At 38.8% G+C, this 26,209-nt stretch overlaps 1 protein-coding gene across 3 annotated transcripts in view; it reads left to right on the forward strand.

Annotated features, from left to right (window-relative positions):
* The first annotated feature begins 17,419 nt into the window (after positions 1–17,419).
* Positions 17,420–26,209, forward strand: part of LOC117304883 (regulating synaptic membrane exocytosis protein 2-like) — a 30,994-nt gene continuing 22,204 nt past the window's right edge. For 2 of the 3 annotated variants that reach the window (XM_033789525.1, XM_033789527.1), the window contains exons 1-6: positions 17,420–17,569; positions 19,595–19,782; positions 20,412–20,640; positions 21,211–21,399; positions 23,783–24,116; positions 24,594–24,943. In XM_033789525.1, coding sequence (XP_033645416.1) covers positions 17,525–17,569; positions 19,595–19,782; positions 20,412–20,640; positions 21,211–21,399; positions 23,783–24,116; positions 24,594–24,943 — 1,335 coding nt within the window. In that variant the 5' untranslated portion in view covers positions 17,420–17,524. The remainder of the gene's footprint in view (positions 17,570–19,594; positions 19,783–20,411; positions 20,641–21,210; positions 21,400–23,782; positions 24,117–24,593; positions 24,944–26,209) is intronic. The other variant, XM_033789526.1, reaches the window with a different exon arrangement.

Below are 26,209 nucleotides of genomic sequence, written 5' to 3' on the forward strand. Positions count from 1 at the left end.
AATAGTTGAATGGTGTATGTTTTGTAAATATGTTGAGAGTAATAAGTTGTTTTCCAAACATTGTCAATTTCAACTCGTACATAAATGCTGCAGCTCCTTTTTAAGCACACAATGTTAAGTTTACAAAGAGTTGTCAGTTAACTTAATATTGATAAAAAGTAATGAAGAGCTGTTGAAGTAACGTATTTTTCGAGAAAGGAGTAATTTTCCACCAATTTGATTTCGAAACATTTGAATTCGAGGTCCCGAAATCAAACACAACTTCGTGTGACAATGGTGTTTTTTCTCGCAACTTCGACGACCAATTGAGTTCAAATTTGTAACAGTTTGTTTGTTGCGACACACTTTAAAGCGAGAAGACTGTTTTTTTGACAATTACCAATAGTGTCCTGTGTCTTTGATGAGGCGGACAAGAATGGGCAAAATCTCATCATGGTAGCGACCTCGTTCGACTAGAGAGAGAGAGGAAGATGCGCCCAGTTCACTTTGTGGTTCACTTTTCTAGAAAATCACTACTTATCTTTCCTTGAAAGTATTACATATCGATGATGTCATTGCGATACCACTCAGCATTGGGTATGGCCTACAACGTGTATCAATTGTTGATCCACCCACGATGATGAGCTTTATATTTTCATCCTGCCTGACATGGCAATATGGAAGGATTTGTAGACGAGATTTTAAAAATGGATGGGATGACGTCGTTAGAGAAATATGGAATCTGGTTTCAGGGTGGACATACTTTAGGTCTCGATATCGACAGGAGCTCTTTTGTGGGGATGGATTGGTCTAAGAATCTGGTTTCGAGGTGGAAAACTTGAGTCTTGTTTTCGTCATAAGTTCGTTAGTATCGAAATGACTGGGTTTTTGTTCGAGGGAACTGTTGTTGTTGTTGTCGTGGTGTGGCCTTTTTACGTGTGAAGTTAGTAACTGAAACACATGATAAAATGAAATAGGTTAACTCTGAACAATTGTTATTTTGAAACATTTGTTGGTACACAAATTATCACACAAATTATGCACATCTACCAAGGAAAGACACGATCGTCGAAATACTAACGTATGATGTTTTTTATAATCTTTCTTTTACATAATTTGTTCGTAGCTCATCCCTTCACAAGATTCATTGAGTAGGCTTTAAAAAACAAATGGCTGTTTTGAGTAGATTTAAAACCCTAGTCTTTCCAAGAAGTATGTCTGAGCACGTCGGATTGATTGCATTGTGCTCAGGATAATGATACAGGAAGTTCGCGCGACAACCAATATAGAACTAGAAATGTCAACGTACAAAATGGGAACCTCGGTGTCCATTAGAAATGTGATACCTCTGATTTGGTTGCAAGACGCAACGACAGCAACTACTTCTTAAACACTTGTTTATGTTAACAGAGTGCGATGGCTTAGATTGTGTTTGTTGAGTCATTTTTAAGGTGTTTTTGCTCTGAGAGAAAGACGGGAAATGGGTCAGCTTGTGAAGTTTGTAGGAAAGATCTCATAAATGTAAACTTGTTGTTTTACTATGTCTCTGCTTTTGAATTAAAGACACTTGACACTTTTGGTAATTGTCAAAGACTAGTCTTCACAGTTGGTGTATCTCAATATATGCATAACATAACAAACCTGTGAAAATTTTTGCCCAATCGGTCATCGAACTCGCGAGATAATAATGAAAGAAAAAATCACCCTTGTCACACGAAGTTGTGTGCGTTTAGATGGTTGACTTCGAGACCTCAAGTGCTAAATCTGAGGTCTCGAAATCAAATTCATGGAAAATTACTTCTTTCTCGAAAACTATGGCACTTCAGAGTGGGCCGTTTCTCCCAACGTTTTCTTCCATCAACCTCTCCCCATTACTCGTCACCAAGAAAGGTTTTATGTTAATAATTATTTTGAGTTATTACCAATAGTGTCCACTGCCTATAATAATCAACTCCTCCATGGCGAAGAAGCCTCAGCCCGCTTTAATAAATGAATTAACATCCAACAGCCCACCCAGCTGTAGCCGAACACAAAATTAATCCAAAAGCATTTTTCTCGCTTTGAACTCGCAAGGGGAAACATACAATCTCAAAATCTCAGCCCCCCCAAAAAAAGAAAATAGAGAGAAGTTGAATTGCGGAGAAAAAAATCACACAGTTGAAATAATGTGAAGTGGTTACTATCTCTCTGTGTTGCTGATGACAGAAATAGTTCGGTCAATGTGCCAAAGAAGCGCTCGGGGTCGAAGAAGCGCAGCCCGTGACTTATGGCGCTTGAAGCGACTCGCTCATGCAAATATCAACGCTATTACCCCCTGTAGTCTAGGCACGGGGAGCTTTTTAGGGAAAGTAATACTCTATCTACTACAGCAGGAAGGGGTATTAAATGAAGTATTGTGACGGCAGGGCTTCGGGGGACACGTAGACAGCGTGTCCCGAGCTCCGTTCGCACCCTGAGAGCGTATCCGAGAATGACCTGGTTCCAGTCATTCTCGACTTCCAATCCGGCAATGTACTGACACTGTTCGTTTTGATAACCGAGTGACTTCTGCAAAGGGACTTGCAGTTTTTTTTTTTTTTTTTGAAAATTGCTCAATCTGTTACTTTTGTTAAATTGACGTAAAAAAATAGATACTGGAGCTGGAATAAAATTGTAACCATGAATTTAGTATTTTCTTCATCTTTCTTCATTCATCTGTCTTCAAAACTTAATGGCTGTGTTGTTGTCGCTGTTGCTGTTGCAGTTACTCTATGTTGGTTTTATCTTTTATGTGCGTCTTTTTGCTTCAAGGTTTTTCTTTTCGTCAAAGTGGTTACTATGTCAGCCAATCAGTATTTTACCAAGGTAATGCAATTTCATTCCGGACGCGAGATAATGGGCCATAAACAGCTACAACAAAAATTGTTGTTAATTAACGTTAAGATTACATTAATTCATGTTATGACGTCCGTCCGTTCGCAGGTCCAGGGGCGTTTAGAATGGGTATAGTAGCAAAGCCTCTGCAATTTTCCTGTAACTACCCACTCCCTGGCGATAGTTGCCATGCTTTCGACTTCTTAAAAATACGTCTTCGTTTGGTGAAATGATGTCTCGAAAGGGATTGCGGAATCACTGGTAAGTGCTACATTTAAGTGTGGAATATGAATATTCAACTAGGAGACTTTTTGCCAAAATCGCCAGAATTTTTTTTTTTACAGCCACAAATTTGTACATTTTGTGAAAATAAAGGGAAATTTGTGTTTGCTTAGAAGTTTTCTTAAAACAAAAGATTAAACCAAGTGACCTTTTCAGTCTCAAACCAAATGATAAAATGGGTTAAAATTACTTCAACACAAATTGTTTGTGTTTGTGGTTGATATCCTTCCTTGCAAAACTTAAACAGAAGAAGAACTCTGTGTTTTGTTGAACCTTAAACCAAATGGGGAAACCTCTTAAAGAGTTCAATCTTAACCCACTTGTATAAACAATTTCAACACAAACACTCACAACTACTTTATACATTTATCTGTTTGCTACACAGTAAGAAATCACCAGTAAGAAATTGTTACAGTGGAGTTGAGAATTGCAGCTAAAATATCATTTGACGCTCTTGTTGTCGCGAGTGTACACCACTGAAAAACTGAGCAAGCACTGAGGCCGGTAATATGGTGTGGTCAGCTTCAGTCTTCCCCTCCAAACCATTGTAACCAAACCAAGGCTTGGAGAAAACAAAAACATGTAGTCTAACTTTTTGCCACTAATGTTAAACCAGTATCGGATACATGGAACACGACGATGTCATTACGATGAATGTGAAAGTGCCGTGGCCGAGCGGTTAAAGCCATTATACACTTTCGGAACAGAAAAAAAAAAGTCCACATATTTACAAATAACTCAAAGGGTTTACAGAAGGTAATGGTGAAAGACTTCTCTTGAAATATTATTCCATGAAATGCTTTACTTTTTGAGAAAACATTAAAACAATTATCAATTCTCGACATCGAGAATTACGGATTTATAGTAAACACATGTCATGACACGGCGAAACGTGCAGAAACAAGGATGGGTTTTTCCCGATGACCGATTGAGCCTAAATGTTCACAGGTTTGTTGTTTTATATATAAGTTGTGATACACGAAGTGTGGGCATTTGGACAACACTGTTTACCGAAAGTGTCCAATGGCTTTAAGAGCACCGAATTCAAACCCAGACTCGACACTTGTGTCCGTAAGCAAGACACTTAACCACTGCTTCGTCCTTCGGATGGGACGTAAAGCCGTTGGTCCCGTGTGTTCTGCAAATGCACGTAAAAGAACACAGTCCCTGATCGTAAAGAGATTCACAGCACATCGTAAACCATGACATGGTGCTTAAAAGGAATATGTAAATTCAAGTCTCTTCTCAAAACTTATCTTATGTCACAGGTTTTCAATGACTAATTTTGTTGTTTCTGTTTTTCTTTGTGTTGTGTTTTGTTTTTGTTTTGTTTTTTTGTTTTACTGCGCCTTGAACACCCAGCAGGGTGGATATGTGCGCATTACAAGTCTTATTGTTAATATTATTATTATGTATCTTATTTCAAAACGTATAGCTCCAAATGCCTTACAGGACAAATAACTGATAAAGCGCTATATAAGAACGTAGGCTTGATATCGTAATAAAAGTGTGAGGTCGAGAGCCGTGAGGAGAAGGTTGTTATTGTGAGGTCACAATGAACCCGACGTGTACTTGTATCGTAGTGTTTTTACACATACCTGATGTAATATGTGGGTCAAAAACCCTTTATCCATCGCCCCCTAAGCTTGTTATCGTGAAATAAAATGAGGTCAAGAGCCATGGGGTGAGATTGTTATTACAAGGTCAAACATAAACCGGAAGTGTACTTGTAGCAGGTCAAATATAAATGAACCAACGGAAGTGAAGTTAGCAACGTGTTTACTTGAGAGTCGCGTTCCGCTCATCCTATTGACATTGTGTCACTTGTCAAACGTAATAATTCGATTCATTTCCCCCAATTACACTGGACAATAACAAAACAACCGTAAAGTATTGTCCTATCCACTGCCAAGCAGTTTATCTTTCTCCTCGTTTTGCTCTCGTTGCTTGTTTGTCTTGCCTGTTCCCTTTTCTTCTGTGATGTTTACATAGAAACTGTGGCATTGCAAAGGGGTTGCATTCACTGCTAATAACTACATGGGATTATTTTCCTGTATCCCTTCGTACTCCTCACATGGCCATCGTGTATTCCCATGAAGAGATTAAAGGTATATTTTGTGTTGCTCAGTCATACAATCTCAATTTAAAGGCAGTGGGCACTATTGACATCAGGCATCTGAGCTTCGTGTCACATGGGTGTTTGTTCTTTCATTATTATCTCGCAACTTCGACGACCAATTGAGCTCAAATTTTCACAGGTTTGTTATTTTATGCATATGTTGAGATACACCAAGTGAGAAGACTAGTCTTTGACAATTACCAATAGTGTCCAGTGTATTCAAGATTATTCCACCAGATTGGTAGAGTTGACAAAAATAGCCGCAGAGGTCATTCCTGGGCCCAATGTCATAGAGCTGCTAAGCACCTTAATTTGCTTAGCATGAAATTTCTTCGTTATTGTTGAGTGAAATTCTTTCTTGTGGTTTTTGCTCGATTTGTGGTATGAGTCTGGAGAAAGAAAGTACAAAATATTGTCAAGATGTTAACACGTTGTCCTTTGTTTTGAGTACACAACCGGAATCAGCTGTTACGTTTGTTTAAGTTTCCAAATGCAGTTTTCTCACAAAATTGTATTTTAGAGAGGAACATTTTATAATTTAACATAATCAGTTACCGTTCAGACTGTAACAATGTGTTTTTTATATGTAACAAGATTGTACCACACCTTTAAACCCAACGTTAAACTCACCATATGTTGACCAAAAAACCGGTGACCCTGTAAAAATAGCACAGACGCTTTTGTTTGCTAGTGTTTAAAAAGAAAACTAAAAAAAAAGTATTGCGGATAACTTAGACGTGTTTGCTATAGTGTTTTCTTAAAACAAAAGGTTTAACCCTGATGTATAAAAACGCAGTCTCAAACCAGGTAAATATTAATTGGTCAAAATTACTTTAACACAAATTATTCGTGTTTATTGTTGCAGACTTTCCTGAAGAAGTTGGCCCACACATTTTGTAAAGAATATGAAAGTTTGTATTTCCTAAAAACAAAGGGTAAAAAACATGCAGCTGACCGGCTTAGAGAAATGTCGACACAAACGCTTGCAGATATTTTCTTAACTCATTTCTTTGACTGTTTTGTCATGAGACATCGCATAATAACAATTTTGTTATGTTCTGCAACCTCTGACTTTTGCGTAGTGAAAACAAATTCTGGTCCATTGAAAGAAAAGAAAACGAGAAAAAAAAAAGATTCTGAGATAAAGTGCCTGCTAAAAGCCTTGGAACACCACTCTCTCACGCCCTCATATCCTTTTGCAATCCATCATAAGAACTGATATATAGGCTAAGTGTGAAGCCCACAATCCGATTTATTCCGGAATAGTAGGAAGGGGAAATCTGTACGGGGGCATGCATTTTTAGAACCGGAGTTCATTTATTCAGTGGAGATGCCTCCCGGAACCGGTTATAGTTCGGATTTGAAAACTCATGGAGTGCCCTTGGATTTGAATGAATTATTGAGTCCTTCTGGTTCCGGTGTAATGTTAAGGATGTGATCATAAACTATATTAGTAAACTAAAATTTACCTAACGTAGTCATGACCTATCTGTAGCTACAACAATAAACCTTAATGCAACATAGCTCTAACCCTGTAAATGACCCGGACCTTAGAGTAACACAAGCCGCATTCTATAAAGCGACGTCCTTAATGTAGCTCTAAAATGTAGCTCCTATAAACATAAGTGTAGACGTGGTGTTATTTTTTAGCCCAACCGATGTACCTAAATGTACCCGCGAGACATACATTTAACCCGGACATTTAGTGTAGCCGCACCAATGTTGCACCTTAATATAGCCAGGACCTATCTGTAGCTGCAACCCTGTATACCTTAAAGGTAACGGACACTGTTGGTAATTGTCAAAGACCAGTCTTCTCACTTGGTGTATCTCAACATATGCATAAAATAACAAACCTGTGAAAATTTGAGCTCAAATGGTTGTCGAAGTTGTGAGATAATTAGTGAAAGAAAAAACACCCTTGTCACACGAAGTTATGTGCTTTCAGATGCTTGATTTCGTGACCTCAAAATCGCATTCTGAGGTCTCGAAATCAAATTCGTGGAAAATTACTTCTTTCTCGAAAACTACGTTACTTCAGAGGGAGCCGTTTCTCAAAATGTTTTCTACTATCAGAAACTCCCCATTACTCGTTACCAAGTAAGGGTTTATGCTAATAACTACTTGGAGTAATTACCAATAGTGGCCACTGCCTTGTTTCATTATTGTTGTTTCAAAGAAATCGAAATAAAAAATAAAAATCCTGTATTGGTGAAATGACTTTGAGCAAAGATGTAAACACTTCAACTGACACCCAACCTCTTCCATTGTACGCGTATTTTCGATCTGATACCCCCCCCCCCCCCCCCGAAAGAAAATAAATCTGGAAAGGTTGAGTCATCTCGGCAGTTATAAATAATATACTACAACGGTATAAATAACGTATAACCAGAGGATTGGAGTAGGCGTAAGTCGCTTTCCTCAGCCGTTTGAGCAAATAGACATAGTCCTGTTTTAGCCTCTTCTCGAGTCGTGGTCAAGCTATTTTTGGATGACCATTAATTTTGTGGCGAGACGTCATTTCGAGAGATTCTGCAAATTGCTCTCAAATGCAATTGGTTTAAAAATGTGGGCGTCTACGGTGTTAACTATGGCCACCGTTAAAAGGAAAGTACACGTTTGGTAATTACTCAAAACAAATATTAACTTAAAAACTGACTTGGTAACGAGCATTAGAGAGCTGTTGATAGTATAACAAATTGTGGGAAACGACTCCCTCTGAAGTAACGTATAGTTTTTGAGAAAGAGATAATTTATCACTTAAATAATAAAAGACTTCTAGCTAGAAGTCTTTTATTACTATCCAAAAGCACACAAGTTCGTCCAACAAGGGTGTTTTTTCTTTCATCATTTTCTTGCAACCTCGATGACTGATTGAGCCCAGATTTTCACATGCTTGTTATTTTATGCCTATGATGGGATACACTAAGTGAGAACACAGGTCTTTGACAATTACCAAACGTGTACAGTGCCTTTAACTCTTCTTTTACGTTTCTCAAAATTACTTTGTTTCAAAGTTGGTTATCGTTTGACTTTTGCGAACGTAATGCGAGTTGCACACTTCGAAAAGTGGGATGTTAAGATCATTGGTTAAGTACACGAAGAGCAAAAGTAGGGACTCTCCCCTGTATGTCATTTTCCCAGATCAACTTCGTTAAAGTCCTTGGTATGAATCTGTATAGACATTGTCGAACGTTTCACGTACTAGTCTTAGTTCACACGCCACCCTTCGTCAAGGGGAGATAATTTGTCATCGCAATTTAGCTTCAATTCCAACGTGGAAACTCGATCAGATGCAAACATGGAGAGGGATTTGTCGATGATGAATAGGGGGGGGGGGGGTCTATATAACCATGAATGCCGTTCAGCGTTTGTCATTCAGCAACGCATCAATACGCAGCGAGAAATATGAGATGATAGCGTGAATGGCGTGCAACTCAAGATGCTGTGAAATATCTGCGCTGCTGTGTTGATTTTCGAAATTAATATTTTAAGATGGGTTGGCCTCAGCATTGACTGTAAACCTTATCAACATCACACTAATAATTGGGATCATAAAGGTGTAGACTACACATTAATTGTTACTATATTTTAAAGCTAGTTTAATTGTTTTCCTTTCTTTTTTAATTCTTTGTTGACATTTTATGAAATCTCAAATAGTTAAATGTGTTAAAAAGACTCACTTCCCTTGATGGTTCGATGGTCATTTTCGCTGTTTGTGTTTTGATATTGACGTGTGAATAGATACATGCACACGCATTTGTTACCTGTAGCATATCAAAGCATTACAGACACTGGACACTATTGGTAATTGTCAAAGACCAGTCTTCTCACTTGGTGGATCCCAACATAAGCATAAAGTAACGAGCCTGTAAGAATTCTAACTCTATGGTCATTGAAGTTGCGAGAAGATGGTGAATGAAAAAAACACCCTTGTTGTACAACATTAATAGTGTGCTTTTAGATAGAAATAAAAGCCAGAAGTATTTTATTATTTTAGTGCGAAATTACCTTGGTTCTCAAAAAATACGTTACTCTAGAGGTAGTCGTTTCCCACATGTGTATACTATCAACATCTCTCCATTCCTCGTTACCAAGTAAGGTTTTATGCTAATATATATTTTGAGTAATTACCAATAGTGTACATTGCCTTTAAACCATACTTTAACAAGGATTCATTTTAGTTTGCATTATTGTGAATAACATTAATACGATGCGTTGAAAACTAATACTATTTGCGCCACCTAAATTCCAAGCATAATAACCCAATATACACTGATCTTTAATAAACCTTGCCTTCATGTAGCCAAACCCTAAAGTGACTAGATTTAACAAAGAATTGTGTTGTTTGATACAATTTTTAATATATCACTTTGGTAACATATATTGCCAATTCGATCACATGAAATGGGTAGTTTTCCAATAAGGTTAAATTGATGATGCCGCATACAGACAACGGTAAGACCATTCTTACTTTTTATTACTAAATGTAAAAATAATACCAAGATAACATTTCAGAGAATTTCTTGTGCACTTCTTGTGAACGGAAAGCAAGCACAATCCGCCATCAAACAAATACACCATCTGTTGATAACGTTGAGTGTCAACAAGTTCTCAAAGACATCAGCGTCCCTCTGCACATAACAACGTAGGAATTCCAGCATTGTCAAGCCTCTGTTTGAGCTGGACTCTTCATTTCCTTCATCCCTTGCGGACTTAATATTTATTAATAGAGCACCTTACTCCTCATTTTGGCTATAAACTATTTGTCTGAGATAGAATCGTAAGAGATGGTCTGCACGTCCTTCAAGGGACTCCCACAAAAGCAGTGCGACTATTGCGCAGACGATAATTCGCGTTTGACGATAAGTTTTAGGCGGGAAAACACAAGAATAGCATCTTCTCGTGGCGCTATTATTACGAGCACACGTCACTTTTCAATGGCTTGAATACAATACGCTAAACAGCAGCTCGAGTTACCTTTAGAAGCTGCAGGTTTCATGCAACACAAAGACATCGTGGGAAAACATCCCTATTGGACGAGGCTACCAGAAGAAGGATGACCTTTTCAGAATGTCTTTTTTCATACTTGAAGAAAGGCTATCCCTTGACTACAGTCAGCGGTAGATCTCTTCACTATTTTTTTCTCAGCGATGACAAAATGTGAAAACAAGATGACGCACTGGGACGATCACACTTGATATTATTTTCTTTTTCATTCCTGGAAATGAAGACGATACTACCACAGAGTTGATCCGTAGGAACAGCCGATGCTATTAGCCAAAATCCAATCAAATTTTCGGGTAAGTTGGTTGTTTTGTTTTATTTCCAAGTTGCAAAATATTGATTAGTATCAAATCCACTTGGGATGGCTTGTGTAGACACACTGCTATATTGACCTATATCATGCTATTACAGATGCAATTGCATTCACCCCGGAGTATACTCACTTTATTACAAAATGGAAGCTAGATTAAGGAATAAAACCTTTGAGAATAGAAGCTTGTCAGCTTCCTTGAAGAGGACTGGAAAGATGTGGGTCATGCATGACAAACAGAGGGCATGTGACGTCATGATAGCATAGTATAATATACAGGGATCATTAAAGCCTGTAGAATACAAACTTGCTAAGCACCGAAGAACCATTTTTAGCAGAAACTGGTTATGATAAACAAAGTTCCATCAAGCTCACATTGTTGTAACTAGTGCCCAACTCATTTTCTGCAACAGCTTTTTTAAATTGGGCTCGGGCTTCAATGCAATCTGCCTTTCGTCCTTGTCATTTGATTGGTGGAACACGCGTCACGTCGCCCACCCTGCCATGTGTACTGTTTCGGCACTCCAAAACTATTATAGGAGTCCTACGTTGATAAATATAGGACGCCTGACGGATGATCCTATGTTTGAACAGCTCCAGCTGTGTCTTCATCAACCGTTTAATACACATACAAATTGGAAACTTCGTATTGCTAGTTTGCAGCAGACTTTCCAGAAAAAAATCCATTGTTTACGTATATCTGAGCATGCGCACATATCCGAGAACATCAGATGTTCCTGTTATGCGCATAATATTGTAACTATGAGTCGGCGTAGTCGAACTTCCCAAATTGGTAATCGTAGGAAACATTGTAAATTGTCAAATATAGTTTGACATAAATCAAAACAGTATGTTCTCTGGTAGCAATATAGAAACATACAAGTCGCAATAACTCACAACACTGGGGTTTGAAATGTTGCATCATGGTGGAAGAAATAACTAAGAGAGGATTAGATAACACCATGTGAACATTGAATACTGTTGGTTCTGAAAAGAACCGGTGGTTAACAACAACGTTTCGAGCAGTTGCTCTGATCGTCTTTAGGAGTATAACACATTTCATTAACGCACAATCTTTGTGTGTTTTGTTTCATGCTCGCTTAACCAAAGGAACTCGCAACGCCTTTACAGACATCTGTGTTGGGAGAACAATTAATCGTATACAAAAACTAGATCAAACTTTCGAGAATACTTACGTCACTGGAACTCCGACTGTTTGGCATAACGCATTCGAGTTGCAGTATATTTCATAAGTCGTGCCAGAGAATTGGTGAGACTGATTAACTAATACACACATCGGGACTGATTGCTGTATTTGTCAAGGAGTATTAGGTAGACTGGGATTAAGTCTAATCTGCTCAACATCAGATACCTCGCAAAGAAAGCACTGGTTACTTTGGGATATCAACTTTCAAATTTAATTCCAATCCACTTGGCACTAGTCCCACCGAGCACACACAGATAGAACGCAGAAAAAAATTACAAATGGATAAAGTATAGTGAGGGACAGCGTCCACTCTTAATCACTATACCATCGGACACTACTTAACGGAATCACAAGTTGCTGTGGGATATCAAGTTATAAGAATCTTAATCCGTTCCATTTTATAATGTCCACTTCATGCAATCAACGCAGTTCCACGTTCGCACGTCCATACATCAGAAACACAAACAAAACTCGACAGACAGTGTGTGGTAGATTTTGATTAAGTGGGAAGTCATCAGCATTTGAGAGTATATGCATGCATTGAGTAATGTTGTCTTGGTTTAAACAAAAATCGCTTCCAACTTCATTGTATGTACCAAAAAGTGAAGAAGATTTTGAGTTACGTTGCAATTTACTAATTTGAATATTAGACAATCTTTACAGTGAGCTTGTATATGGCCTATGCGACACTAACATAAGAAAACCAACAAATTTGGGTGTATAGTTTTTTTACACCCAAATGAAAAGGTATAAGATGGAGTAGTATTGCAAATTTGACATGATTATTGAACGAAACATTGGCATCGAATGCAACTTCACTATTGCGATGGGGTGTTGAAACTTGCACCACTCTAAAAAAGAAGTGTAAAAACTTGCTGAGTAAATGTGCTGGGTACGAAAGTGGAGTACATTCTTACGCAACGTTGGGCTATGTGGCGATTTGGCTAGTACCCTCGAGAAGGTAATTTGTACGTTTTTGAGTTGCCTAAAAAAATTCGCCAGTGAAAGCAACTTATGTGTACAAAAACACATTTTCCTCGCCACGGGGTCAAGTTTACCTTGCGACGTACTAAAAAAGGCTGCACATGCTCTTTTTGTGGTAAAATGGTGCTCAACTACTGAGTAAATGGGTAGTCGACTGTTGGGTACATTTTGTCACAACAAAGCTGGGTAAGAAATTTGACGCATAGTTGGGTAGCCGGTTGACACAGAAATTGGGTAAATTACGACGCAACCTCTGTTGCGTAGCGTTTTACCCTCAAAACGACCATGTTCCCTTTTGAAGACCACAAAGAGTAACATTTTATGCAACAATGGGTATTTTTTTCTTAGAGTGTATATATGTATTGTCACAAATATATCCACGTGTGTTTCAGAAGATCTTCCTGTTAAGGGAACTCATTAAACTCCCACATGGGGGATGTAAACGCTAAAACTGGAAAAAAGCCAATCTTTCTCAGACACAAACATTAGTTTGACGTATAATAACATCCAATTTATTATTAGATGGTAGAAGCAAGATCCCCATACCCAACTCCACTTCCCTTCACCCAAACTCCCCCCCCCCCCGCATACCTCCAACTCCCCTCCCCTCCCCATCCCTCATACCAAACATAAATAGTTCTGATGGGATGGGATTATTGGGGCTATCTCCGGAGTTGTATTAACCCGGCCAGTGTCAGATGCAATTGTGTCCGCCATGCAATACTGTCCGCTCCATATGCAAATGTGTCCGGGCGGACTCAATTGCATTATGCAGCAGCGTCCGGGCGAACACGATTGCATATGCAAAACCGTCCGGCGGATGCAATAATGTCTTCCGGATAGTATTGCATAGAGGACATAATTGCATGCGACACCGGCACTAATAAAACTCGGTCACGACGGATCAACAAGTGCCAATGATATGGTGTTAGTAATTCACGCTCGGATTTCCTTTGTTAAACAGTTCCTACAGGTCCTATTCTACAGGGATATATAACCGTAATTATCGTCGGAGCATCAGCCGTAGTTCTTGTTGACTTTCTATTGCCCAAGAAGTCTCTGCCAAGAAACCCCCTGATATCGGGGAAGAGCACTATGTGCGACTAGGCTGTACTTTGATCGACCTTTGTCTTTGTCATGATGGTTTAAATGCCAAACTTAAAGAATTTCCTTGTAGAAAGTCATATTATTGTATTGCATTAGCGACAGTGGACACCTTTGGTATGTGAAAGACCAGTCTTTTCACTTGGTGTATCTCAACATTATATGCGTAAAATAACAAACCTGTGAAAATGTTAACTCAATTGATCGTCTAAGTTGCGAGATAATATTTGTTGAGGTCAAATAAATAATAATAATAATAATAATAATAATAATAATAATAATGGAAGAAAAAAATACCCTTGTCACACGAAGTTCAGCGTGCTTTCAGATGCTTGATTTCGGGACCTAAAAACCTAATTCTGAGGTCTCGAAATCAAATTCAAATATTTTAGTGGCAAACTACTCCTTTCTGGAGAACTCATGGGAGCCGTTTCTCAAAATGTTTTACACAACCAACAGCTCTCCATTGCTTCTTATCAACTAAGTTTTTATGCTAAAAATTATCAGTAGTGTCTGGTGCCTTTTAACACTTATTGCTGGTAACAGTAGGTCATGGGCTTTTCACTTTTCTATTGTAAGTGCAATCCCCTGGTGGGGGGGGGGGGGTGGTAATTCGTTGATAGACTGGACTGTTCCACAAAATTAAGAAGGGGATCTATGCCCAGAGTTGCATTTGTTTTTCTTTTTTCTGCCTTTTTTTTTTTCTTTTCTTTTTATCGTCTTCTTCTTTTGGGGTGGGTGGAACTTGAGATTATTTTTGATAGTCCGCGTTATATTTTATGGTTATCAACACCCATCCTACTGCAAATTGAACAATTTGGCTGATCAGTAGTAGCCAGTGCATGGATCTTTCCCGAAATTGTGAAATCCTGTTGTTATACTCTCTGTTGAAGGTATACGTTTGGTACTCACTGTTTCACGTTAATTGCAATACTAACTGTTGGTTAGAAGGCTATTACAGCTTCCAATAGGGTAAAAGCATTATGACACCAATGTATGACCAATAACTATAGCACTACGCCGTGCTTCGGATATGGGACGTACAGCCGTAGCTCTTGTGTGTTATGTATAGTATAAGTAATGCACATACATTTTTGAAATCGATGGCCGCCGACGCGACTTCAACAGCCCACACTCTACGAAATTGCTTTGATGTGTTTTTTTTTTCAATTTGCAACTTCGTTTTATGATTGCCACACAGCCCCTGCTAAGTACTATACAAAAATATAGAAGCGGGAGAAAAAAAAACCTTCAATTCAGCTTGCAAACATGAGCGCAATAAAGCTACGTGCGCCTCTCCCATCACTAATGATGATTTGTAAAGTTTAGCTACCGACTCCCCCGCTATACAAGGACGTCCCTGTAAATAAGCCAACACCGTCTCCCGAGCCAGAGCGTTGCCATGGAAACGCATCGCTATCATTTCTTTTTTATGATTTTTAATAAGAATAAATCCGGTCGCTGTTACTAGGATACCCTTAAAGAAAAAAAAAATAGCTGGTATTGCAGATGTATCTCTCAGATGTCATTACTGAAGAAGATATGATGAAGTTCTCAATTGTTGTTGGGAATTCCCACCTGACCAATGGATGTCAGGCTAGATTTGAGGGCAGCCAATCAGGGCCGGACATCTTGGTGTCGTCTGCTCAGCCTGAGATAACATCGCCAGATCAGCGTGTGACGTATCTAAATAGAACAGTGACATCTTGAGGAACGGTCGATAGTGCATACATTTTTTTCTTCATCTAAGTATACTTCTTTATTGGTTCATGTAGATAAAATGTTAAGTACGGCCGTTGGCTTGGACGAGCTTCGTGCTATAGGTTGATATCACTCGGGTCCCCGGTTGAGGCAACAGATTTAATGTTTTGTGCTCAGTATATTTGCCGGGCTTGTCTCCAGTTATGGGTTCGACTACCCGTTGACAAGCTAAATCTCTCAAGCCCCTAGACGACGCTCCCAGAGGATGATTCCATAAGCTGTGTGATTACACTGTTAATTTATTTCATATGTAAATCTATTTTTGTTATTCACGTCGGGCAATGTGCCTAATACAGCGACTCGAGTGCAAATATGATAGATTTGATGTGTTTAGAGGGAAGGTACACGTTTGGGAATTGTCAAAGACCAGTCTTCTCACTTGGCGTATCCCATCATAAGCATAACATAACAAGCCTGTGAAAATTTGGGCTCAATCGGTCATCGAAGCTGCGAGAAAATGATAAAAGAAAAAACACCCTTGTGGACGAATTTGTGTGCTTTCAGATAGAAATAAAAGACTTCTAGCTAGAAGTCTTTTTATATTTTATTGAGAAATTATCTCTTTCTTAAAAACTACGTTACTTTAGAGGGAGTTGTTTACCACAAGGTTTTATACTTTCAAGAGCTCTCCAATGCTAGTTACAAAATAAGTTTTTAAGTTAATACTTGTTTTGAGTAACTACCAAACGTGTACCTTCCCTTAAAAAAAGTAGATTCATTGAATAGCAGTAGAGGTTGGTGTTTGAGTTTTTGGGGGTTTGGTTTTAGCTTTCACCTTTTTTCTTCTTTCTTTCTTTTTTAATGGACGAAAATAAAGTTGAGCTTGTTCGTATTCATTAATACAAATGCACTCTCGGGCAATGTATAAATAGGTCCACAGCTAATCTATTTGAAATGCATCGCTCGCCAATAAATAGACATGAGCGACATAAATGAACGTTTAGATGTCCTTAGACCATAGGTTAAGAACCTCAAACAAATTTCAAATAAATAGTAAGAGACAACAATGCAATAGTTAAAAACAATGTTTGTTTGTTTTAATGTTGTGCCTTTTGACTTTCCTCAACGTGTGATTTGTAAATGCTTGAGTGCAATCTCCTTTTTATGTTATATAATTATATTTTTTATCGTTGGCAGGGGTCTGGTTTTACACAACTCTAGATGACAGTTTTTATACTTTTGTTTTAACCTTGACAGCCCCTGTCCAACTGATAGACAGAACTGAGCTGCATTTTGACATTATTATACTTATTCGTTATTGCATTTTTTTTGCCGGATCACTTCATTATCTCTTCATCCGGTAACCCGTTGCTTAGTCAAGTAACAAAGGTATAGCAATAATGATCAAACAACTGTATTCACGTTTAAACGGATGCGAATGGTCAATACTGGGAATTTGGTTATAAATCGTATTCATGTATAGATTAACGAGAATGGTGAACTATGAAATAGGGACCTAACTCTATTGCTCCTAACACCTGCTTATGGTTTATCATGCATTGCTCTCCGTCCGCGAGGCGAACCAGAGATTAAATTCGTCCGGTCTCATCAGATGCCCTGGACATCTCATAACAACCCTGGCACACAACAAGGTAGACTTGATTCAAGTCCCGCTCTCGTGCGGGAGGTCCCTAAGCATATATCCGCCGTCACAAACCTGCAGAACATCACAAATCAACAGTTTTCTGGCGATGGCACGGTATTTGGACTTGAGTCAAGTCTAACAACAAGGTGGCTTATGCAACAATCCTCTTAAAGCTCCATTAACGATGTCGTTTTTCGTCTTTTTACAGATTTGTATCTCGCGGTACTTAGCCTTGGACTGGGGACTCTGAGCTTGTTGGTCTCTCCTTGAGGGGGAGTCTAGCCGCTTCCTTACGGTGTGTGTGGTGAGAGCTGAAACCCACCAGACCATCGCATGTGCCTCGCGCGGGATCCCGCGACTATGGCCCACTCCAAAGGTGTAAGTATTATTGTTTTATTGCTTAGAATTGCAGTTGTTATGGGTGAATTTGTTTTCTTATTAAGCACGAATAATACAACAATACTACTTATTTTAATTGTAGTTATTTGTTTAATAATACTTAAACGTATAAACTTCTGTAAGACTGTGAGTTGATAAATAAATAGTGCCGAAAACAAATACATATACGGAAAAAGGGAAGTAGGCCTATTGTATAAGACTTAACTGGTGGAACGGGGCCCATTTTTCATAGCTCTACTCATAAAGCACAACAGAATTATGTTTGCCAGAAAAAGGTTACCGGCCAAGGTATCAAAAAACATGCACATTTTCCGACTGGTATCCTGCCTAAAGTGTGTCGTCCGTAAAGGTACATCAATTCGTGGTAGGCAGAGAAATATAATTGTCACGGGACACAAGTTCCTGGCTAGTAGACGTGAGATGTCGAGATCCTGACAATAATTCACATTTCAGTTGTTTTACGCATTGAGCTCAATTTGTCATCGAAGTTGCAAGATAATACAATGAAAGAAAAAACACCATTGTCACACAATGTGTGCTTTCAGATGGTTGATTTCGAAACCTCTAAATCTAATTCCGATGTCTCGAAATCAAATTCGTGGAGAAATTGAGTAATTACACTTAGTGTCCACTGCCTTTAACTAACTACCAACCACCATTGATGCCAATATTGTTTCGTTAATACCTTATACAAACTTATAATCTTCTCTAACCCACAAAAGTCGCTATTGATTTTGTAATTTAAATATGGGAGTCAAATCGGTAAAAATCGGACCTGGCATTTTATTTTTTAGAATCCACTGCTACTTTTGGTCTTTGTATCTTAGAGACTTACTCGAAATCCAATGAAAAGATTATTTGTTTCTTGAAAACCAAAGCTTTAATAGGATTTTGATTAAATCGGATTGGATTTTAAATTATATTATGACGCACATAAACTGGCAAGTTTATTGTGACGATGTTGATAGTTAAGTTACCTTTTGATTGTATGTCAAACATGTCTCTCACTAGTATCCCCCAAAGGGACAGGTAAATAAAACGACGGAAATGCGTTTTGTTCCCTTAAAATATTAGTGTGTTCCCTTTGAAATAATTGAGTACCCTCGAAATATTATTCAGTTCCCTAGGAATCAATTCCCTCTGAAAAATGTTTCGTGATAAATAGTTTGAGGGGACGAAAACAGAGGAAATGAAAACTTATCTTCTTCTTCTTCTTTGGGCATACTCTTTTCTTTTCTGTGTTTTTTTTTTCCCTTTCTTTTCCCCCTCTTTTTAACCGTTTAATTTATTCTTTACCTGCCCCTTTGGGGACTTCGTTCTGTACGAATCTTGTTTTCATGAAAATTAAATGCCCTTTTAATTGAATATCTACATAATTTCCATATAAATGAAAACAATAAACTTACTCAAACGCGTGTTTTTTATTATTTTGCACTGCCTTTTCAAACGAGGTTAATTTTGAATTTCATGAGCTTCTCCTTTTGGTCGACGTTAATGCAAACCGAACTGACAGACACACATGAGCCGACGACTGTTTCATTTACTGCATTCGTATTTTAAGGGGGTTGTTTACGTTTAAAACCCAGTGTTTGTTTCAATCATATATTTTTACAGATAAACACCAGAAAACTATCCTGTGAAAAAAATTAAAAGGTGGTAGCATTTTCAAAGTATTGCTGAAAATTTCGAGCGGTATCCGCGAAGTAAGAATAATCTGCAATGGGAGACTTTGAGGTGCTAGGTGGCAGCAGACTTACCAGGTAATTTTCCATTGTTTACGTAGTTCTGAGCATGCGCACATAACCACTGCAATGGATTTTACCTGGTAAGTCTGCTGCCACCAACCGTCCAGAAAGTATCCCATTGGTACACACTGAGAGTGTAACGTAGCGCTACTCATTGTTCAAAATGTAATGAGATAACTCGGCCACGAAACGCCATATTGTACATTTACCTGTTAACATTTCAAATTAATTCAAAATTTCTGGATTTGTTTAATGTTAGCCGCCAACTCCTCTGCGGAAACAGGACTCTTCGTCTTCGACCTCTGCAGACACAAAGACAGTCAACAGGACATCCCCTGCGCTTGCTGACCTTGACCTTTCACATCTGACCTCAGAAGAAATCGGTGCAATACAAAAGGTGCTAAAGAAGCAAGAGTCTTTCGAGAGGCAAGCCAAAGTCAGAGCAGAGTGAGTTTTTATTTAGAAAATTATTGCTCCAATTATGTAAAATTGAGGGCACATCACTGCGGGTAGTCTCTTGTCCAGGAAACATTTTGTTTTGACGTGGTCATTCAAAATGCCAAGAGGGTACGTGACTTTGCTACCTTTTATGTAAGAATATATAGTCCAAATGAACTTTTCATTTGGAAAAAGCAGAGTTTGTACTTCAATAGGCGAATTTTGTACTCGAGTGGGCCAAGTATTGTACTTGAATAAGCCAAGTTTTGTTCTTAAATAGGCCTGGTTTTACGTGTTTTGCTCATGATTGGGCCAGGTTTTACCATTAAATCTGTAGGCTTTGTACTCAAATAGGCCTGGTGATACTGCGGCAAATTTTTGCACTTGATGATGCCACGTTTTGTACATTGACCGAGTCAACCAAGTTTTTCAACATGAATTGGCCAAGTTTTGTACATGAATATGCCATGTTTTTCTCTTGATTGGGCCAGGTTTTTGCACTTCAATAGTTCAGGTTTTGTAATTGAGTTTGCCGAGTTTTGTTCATGAATAGGCCAGGTTTTGCACTTTAGGTCAGGTTTTGTCTATGAATAGGTCATGTTTTATACTTGAATTGACCGAGTTATGTACGTTCACAGACAAATCGAGAAGGCAATACGTCGATACGAAGCCACACTTGCCGCCAGGGAGTCACATCCGCCGAGGTCAAAGGACGACGACTTGCGCATGTGCAGGCTCTGCTTCGTCCGGAAGTTCACAGACGGGCTGGGAGTCACGTGTGGGGACTGTCTCCACAGAGTGTGCGCCAACTGCTCGAGTCAGGTGGTGGACGGAGGTGCCTCGAGTCCAACTCCAAAACACAGATTTGTGAGTCAGTTATTTCATGAACATGTCGAGGTGGTGCTTGCCTAAAGGGGCGGGGTAGACTATGCATCATGCATATTCATGAAGAAGAATGTTTGACTGTCATAGCGGTTTTGCTTTGAAGGCGTTTACCTTGGATATTCAGTCAAACAATTCATTTGCCAGGAACTTTTGCTTTCTTTTATATAATTCGCAATGGCGTTTCCTGTCTACTTTAATTCATATTTCTCAAAGAAAACATAATTCCGTATTTCCTTGTAACTATTTTATCTAGCCAACAAGATTTGCACATAGTGCTACCTCGAGGGTCAGTTCTAGGGCCTCTTGAGTTTTTAGATCACACCTAGTCCACTGTTATTGAAATCAGAGGGTACATCAACCTATAAGCTCTGCTTGAATGTGTTTAGGCCTAATTTTGTCTCAGAGTTCATCACTGCAATAACCCATCTTTCTGAAAGTTTGTATTTACTCAGCGTCTTGAGTACCTTGTTTGGTAGATACGTGCGCAATATAAGACTTCGATATTATTACTTCATTTTTTTTTTTTTTTTTTTTTTTTTTTACCATAACCAGAAGCATAAGAAGCGCTGGCGCTGTAACTTATGCAAACTCCAAAGGGACTACCTTTGCGTGACCGGCAGATGGTACTACCAAGACGATACCGGGAGGGATACCTCCGCGGAGTACAGGAGGTCCCGTAAACAGAGCCAGGGCAACCCACCACCAAGGAGGAGGGTTGTAAGGAGCGCACAGTCGGACCTGGTAAGGGGGGAAATACGGAGTAACGATACAAACGTCACAATGTTGTATCTAAAGCACCGTGAATACTTATTGTGAAGTTTATAACACTAGAACCCCCTTTTTCAGGGAAATAATTCCCTCTGATATGAAGTCAAACTGGAGAATGGACACTTAAAAAAACGGTTGTTTTCTGTTGTTACATCAAACATACATGACCTGACTATATTAATATTGATGGTATTCTGATTGTGTTTTACAATATGTTACAGATTATGTTGCAATTTAATTAAAGCATAAATAACAAAAGAATGCCTTGAAGATGGCATCATTTCAGATAAAAAGATACATCATATAAAGATAGCCACTTAATAACAAACTTCAAACCAAGGCTTCTTTTAACAAATTAAGAATTTAAAAAAACTCCTGCTGATCCAAAGTGATCTATAGGTTAATGGTTGTTACGGCTGATTACCGTCTTAATGAGTTTTTCAAAGATTTAATTTGTGTAATTTAATTCCTGGAAAATTCTACCCTTCTGTAAATTATTTTTGGAAAACAAACACGGGTCAGCTTTAAAGAGCTCTGTATTTTTGATTGAAATATCGAAGGCCGTAAATTTGTACCTACCAAAATTAAAATTGGTTTTTGCGAGAAAAAAACCGTTTATTCAGCGCGGCATAGAGGGAGGAGGCAATTTTATAGGTTGAGTTTTCTATTTATTGCATCGGATTCAGTGCTCGTAAATATCTCAAGAGGTTTTTTTGGCTCATTATCTTCTGGTTTTTTTTTAAGGATGTTTGGCTGGCCAAACAAACAGGACATCATTTTGATTTTTCTGTTTTTTTATTTGATGACAATCGAAGCTTACTTCATTTGTTGTTTTACTATCGTTAGGTATACACCCATTGAATGTATGAAGGTCTGCTGTTTTGTTTTTGTCGGTTTTTTTTTTTTTCCTTTTTTCTTCTTCTCCATTTTTACAAGGTTAAAAACACTCGATACAAAAGGAGATCTCATTTCGACGGCCTACTTGTTTATTTGTTTATTTTATTTATTAGATATCTATTAAAATGAATCTTTATACATGATACAAAAAACAGCAATAATAATATTCCTGATTTTAGCACCGGCGCACAGATGGGTTAAAGCAATCGCACAACATCGGTAAACAGTATTGTCCAAAGGCTCACACTTCGTGTATCACAACTTCTATATAAAATAACAAACCTGTGAAAATTTAGGCTCAATCGGTCATCGGAGTCGGGAGAAAATAACGGGAAAACCCATCTTTGTGTCCGCACGTTTCGCCGTGTCATGACATGTGTTTAAAATAAATCCGTTATTCTCGGTATCGAGAATTGATAATTGTTTTAATGTTTTCTCAAAAAGTAAAGCATTTCATGGAATAATATTTCAAGAGAAGTCGTTCACCATTACATTCTGTAAACCCTTTAAGTTATTTGTAAATCTGTGAACTTTTAATTGTTGTTCTTTTAGAAAGTGTCCAATGGCTTTAAAAGACACATCAACATTCATAGAGTCTTCATTTCTAATACTTATATTATGTCTATCGTAGTATTTGTGTACGTCATTATAGTCGACTAGGAGAAAATCCGTGAACTTAATTTATACATAAGAAAAGCTAATAACATCTTCTTTGCTCATTATATTCGGATATTTCGTTGTTAATTTCTTTGAAGGATGGTCGTCTAGCCGAGCAAACATGACATAATTTGGATTTTTCGGATTGTTAATTTGAAGACTTTCGGAGCTTGCTTCCTGTGATGCTTCATCATGGGTTGACGGGCTAATTATAAACAAAAACTCTTGGTTTTCAGGTTTGCGAAGATAATTTCTACATAATGTTTCACCATGAAAGTTAATAGGAGCTTAAAATGTTGGAAACAACAACCCGGTACAGCTCATAATTATTTGCTGTGTTTGCTGAAAAAAAGAATTGTCAGGATAAGCAGGTGTTCTGGCACTTCCACACAACCCATTCGAACCAGAACGACAGGGGCATCATCTGTTTAAAAAAAAAAAACATTCCAGATAAACCAATTTCGTCCATTGGCCCATGCATCACACACGCAATATGGAGCAATCATTTCTCGTAGGCCTTGAAATTTGAAATTTTATTTTTTCAACTAGGGAATTATATGTATTATCAGAGTCTCCGGTACGTCAACTAACTTTAATGAGGCCTTATACTGTGTGAACGAGCCATATGGGAGGTTACACCTCATAACCCTTATCCTGGTAACAACAAAGCAAACTCATAATTAATTCCGATCTGACGGCCCTTCCCGCTACGGCCGCTATACCGTCAGGTCTTGAAAGTAAAACGACCCCGGTCTTATTTGTTTCCGATTTTATTTCACCTCCATTTTTTTCATCCGTCCAGGAGGAACGCTTCGTCCACAGAAACGTCGAGGCCATTAAGCGCAACTCATGGGACTCGGGAAAACACTACAAGTCCGACACCGAAGCCTCGTCCACCTGCCTCCTGCAGTCCTTCGCCCGAGAGTCCCTCAACGGCAAGAAGACCGTGACTCGTCGTAGGCGGCGCTCGTCGCAGCTCCGTCAGATCTCGTGCGACTCGCCGGGCGAGAATTTGACACAGGAGTCGGACGATGGTGAGTGGATGAATCGAGCCCTCGCTCGGCGAGCGTCGCACAGGCGGCCGCTGAGACGACGGAGGTACGGGGTGACCGAAGCTACCGATAAGAGCCCGGAAGGTAATGAAAAACATATTTGAAACAACAAAAAAAGTTGTAAAATTTGTTTTGACTTGATAGATTACCTCATGGGACGCCTTGACTAACAAAGAGTTCACTTACTAGAGCTCGCAATTTCCCCGATGGTCCGTGAGTGTCCAGAAGAGGGACCTTATTCCCGAGAAAGAGAAGAATGGTGGCCGAATTATGCCAGTCCAGATATGTTTTATAACACACCTCGGTCCATAACACGAAATAAGACAAAAGTTTTACTTGAGGGCGATGTAACCAGTCAACCGTTTATCTATTTAACGTTTCATGAATTATTTTCCGAAAAATACGCCCGAGGGATGTTTTGAAATCATCTTTCCAACTTTAAAACATTCTTATCAACAGTAGCAGACTCTTTTTATCGCCCAAAGCTATCAGTTTTAAGTGTCGTAAAAACGGACCATAACATTGGGGCATGGACTGTCTATTTCTCATTTCTCATATTAGGTTCGCAGGTTTTAAAAGCCAGCGGTCAACAAGCAAGCGGGAGCGAGGACGAGAGGCAAGTCTCCGTGGCAGACGCTGAAAGGTCGCCGTCAAACCGACGCAGGAGTCGGCCGTCCATCCACGGCAGACGGTCCCCTTCCGGGGCAGCGGCACCTAAAGAGCCACCCATGGAGGGTGGTCAGACGGTGATTAGCTCGGCCGCAGAGAGGGCGAAGGAGGCCAGGGGGAAGTACAAGAGGACTGGGAGCGTCAAGGCAGACTTCATGGGGAAGCTGAGTCAGAGAGCTATGGAGAGATTCAGGCGTAGGTCACGGTCGGAGAGTGAACTCAACATTCCGGAACAACCACCAGTAACTAATTCAGATATTTTGTTAAAGACAGTGGACACTATTGGTAATTGTCAAAGACCAGTCTTCTCACTTGGTGTATTTCAACATATGTTTAAAATAACAAACCTGTGAAAAATTTAGCTCGATTGGTCGTCAGAGTTGCGAGATAACTATTAAAGAAAAAACACCCTTGTCACACGAAGTTGTGTGATTTCGAGACCTCAAATTCTAAACTTGAGGTCTCTCGAAATCAAATTCGTGGAAAATTACTTCCTTCTCGAAAACTATGGCACTTCAGAGGGAGCCATTTCTCACAATGTTTTATACCACCAACCTCTCCCCATTACTCTTCACCAAGAAAGGTTTTATGCTAACAATTATTTTGAGTAATTACCAATAGTGTCCACTGCCTTTAATGATAATAATAATGAACCAATAAATAACAACGAACCAATAAATTGGGATTTTTAGTTGTTTCCGTTTTGAGGGTTGGTGTTCACTTTTTAAAAGGGGGACAATGCCTTCAAATATGTCAAGTTTGTCGTTGCCGTTGTGAATGGCTCCGTATCCTTGAGTTGTTCATGCACTAAACATCCACAGTATACAGTATGTTGTAATAAGTGAGAAGTGAGGGTGGGTTTTATTTTAATTTTATTTAGACATTTACACACGGAATACAAGTTAAACGGGGGTTGTCAAGGCTATACTAAAAAGTGTCCAACCAGACCCCTGCCAACGATAACACAATAATGCTATCGTTAAAGGCGGTGGACACTATTGGTAATTATACTTCAAGTAACTATTACAATAAAAACTTACTTGGTAACAAGCAATGGAGAGCTGTTGATAGTATAAAACGTTGTGAGAAACGGCTCCCTCTGAAGTAAGTTAGCTTTCAAAAAGACGTAATTTTCCACGCATTTGATTTCGAGACCTAAAATTTTAAGGTCTTGAAATCAAGCATCTTAAAGCACACAACTTCGTGTGACAAGGCTGTTTTTTCTGCCATCGTAATCTTACAACTTCGACAAACAATGAAGTTCAAATTTACACGTATTGTGTGTTTTTATGCATATGTTAAGTTACGCCAAGTGAGAATATTGGTCTTCGACAAGTACCGATAATGTCCAGTATCTTTGAACAATTTCTAAAATAAAGAAATGTGCACACAAATAGAAATAAAACACAAGAAGCAAGCCGTACACATAATTATAAGGTAAATGTGTGTGCTTTTAAGGCACCACACCACCAAGCAAGCTATGCACGAAATACTACAACAAGTAATAC

Source organism: Asterias rubens, chromosome 21 (assembly GCF_902459465.1).
Source record: "Asterias rubens chromosome 21, eAstRub1.3, whole genome shotgun sequence".
In the NCBI taxonomy this organism is placed as follows: Eukaryota; Metazoa; Echinodermata; class Asteroidea; order Forcipulatida; family Asteriidae; genus Asterias; species Asterias rubens.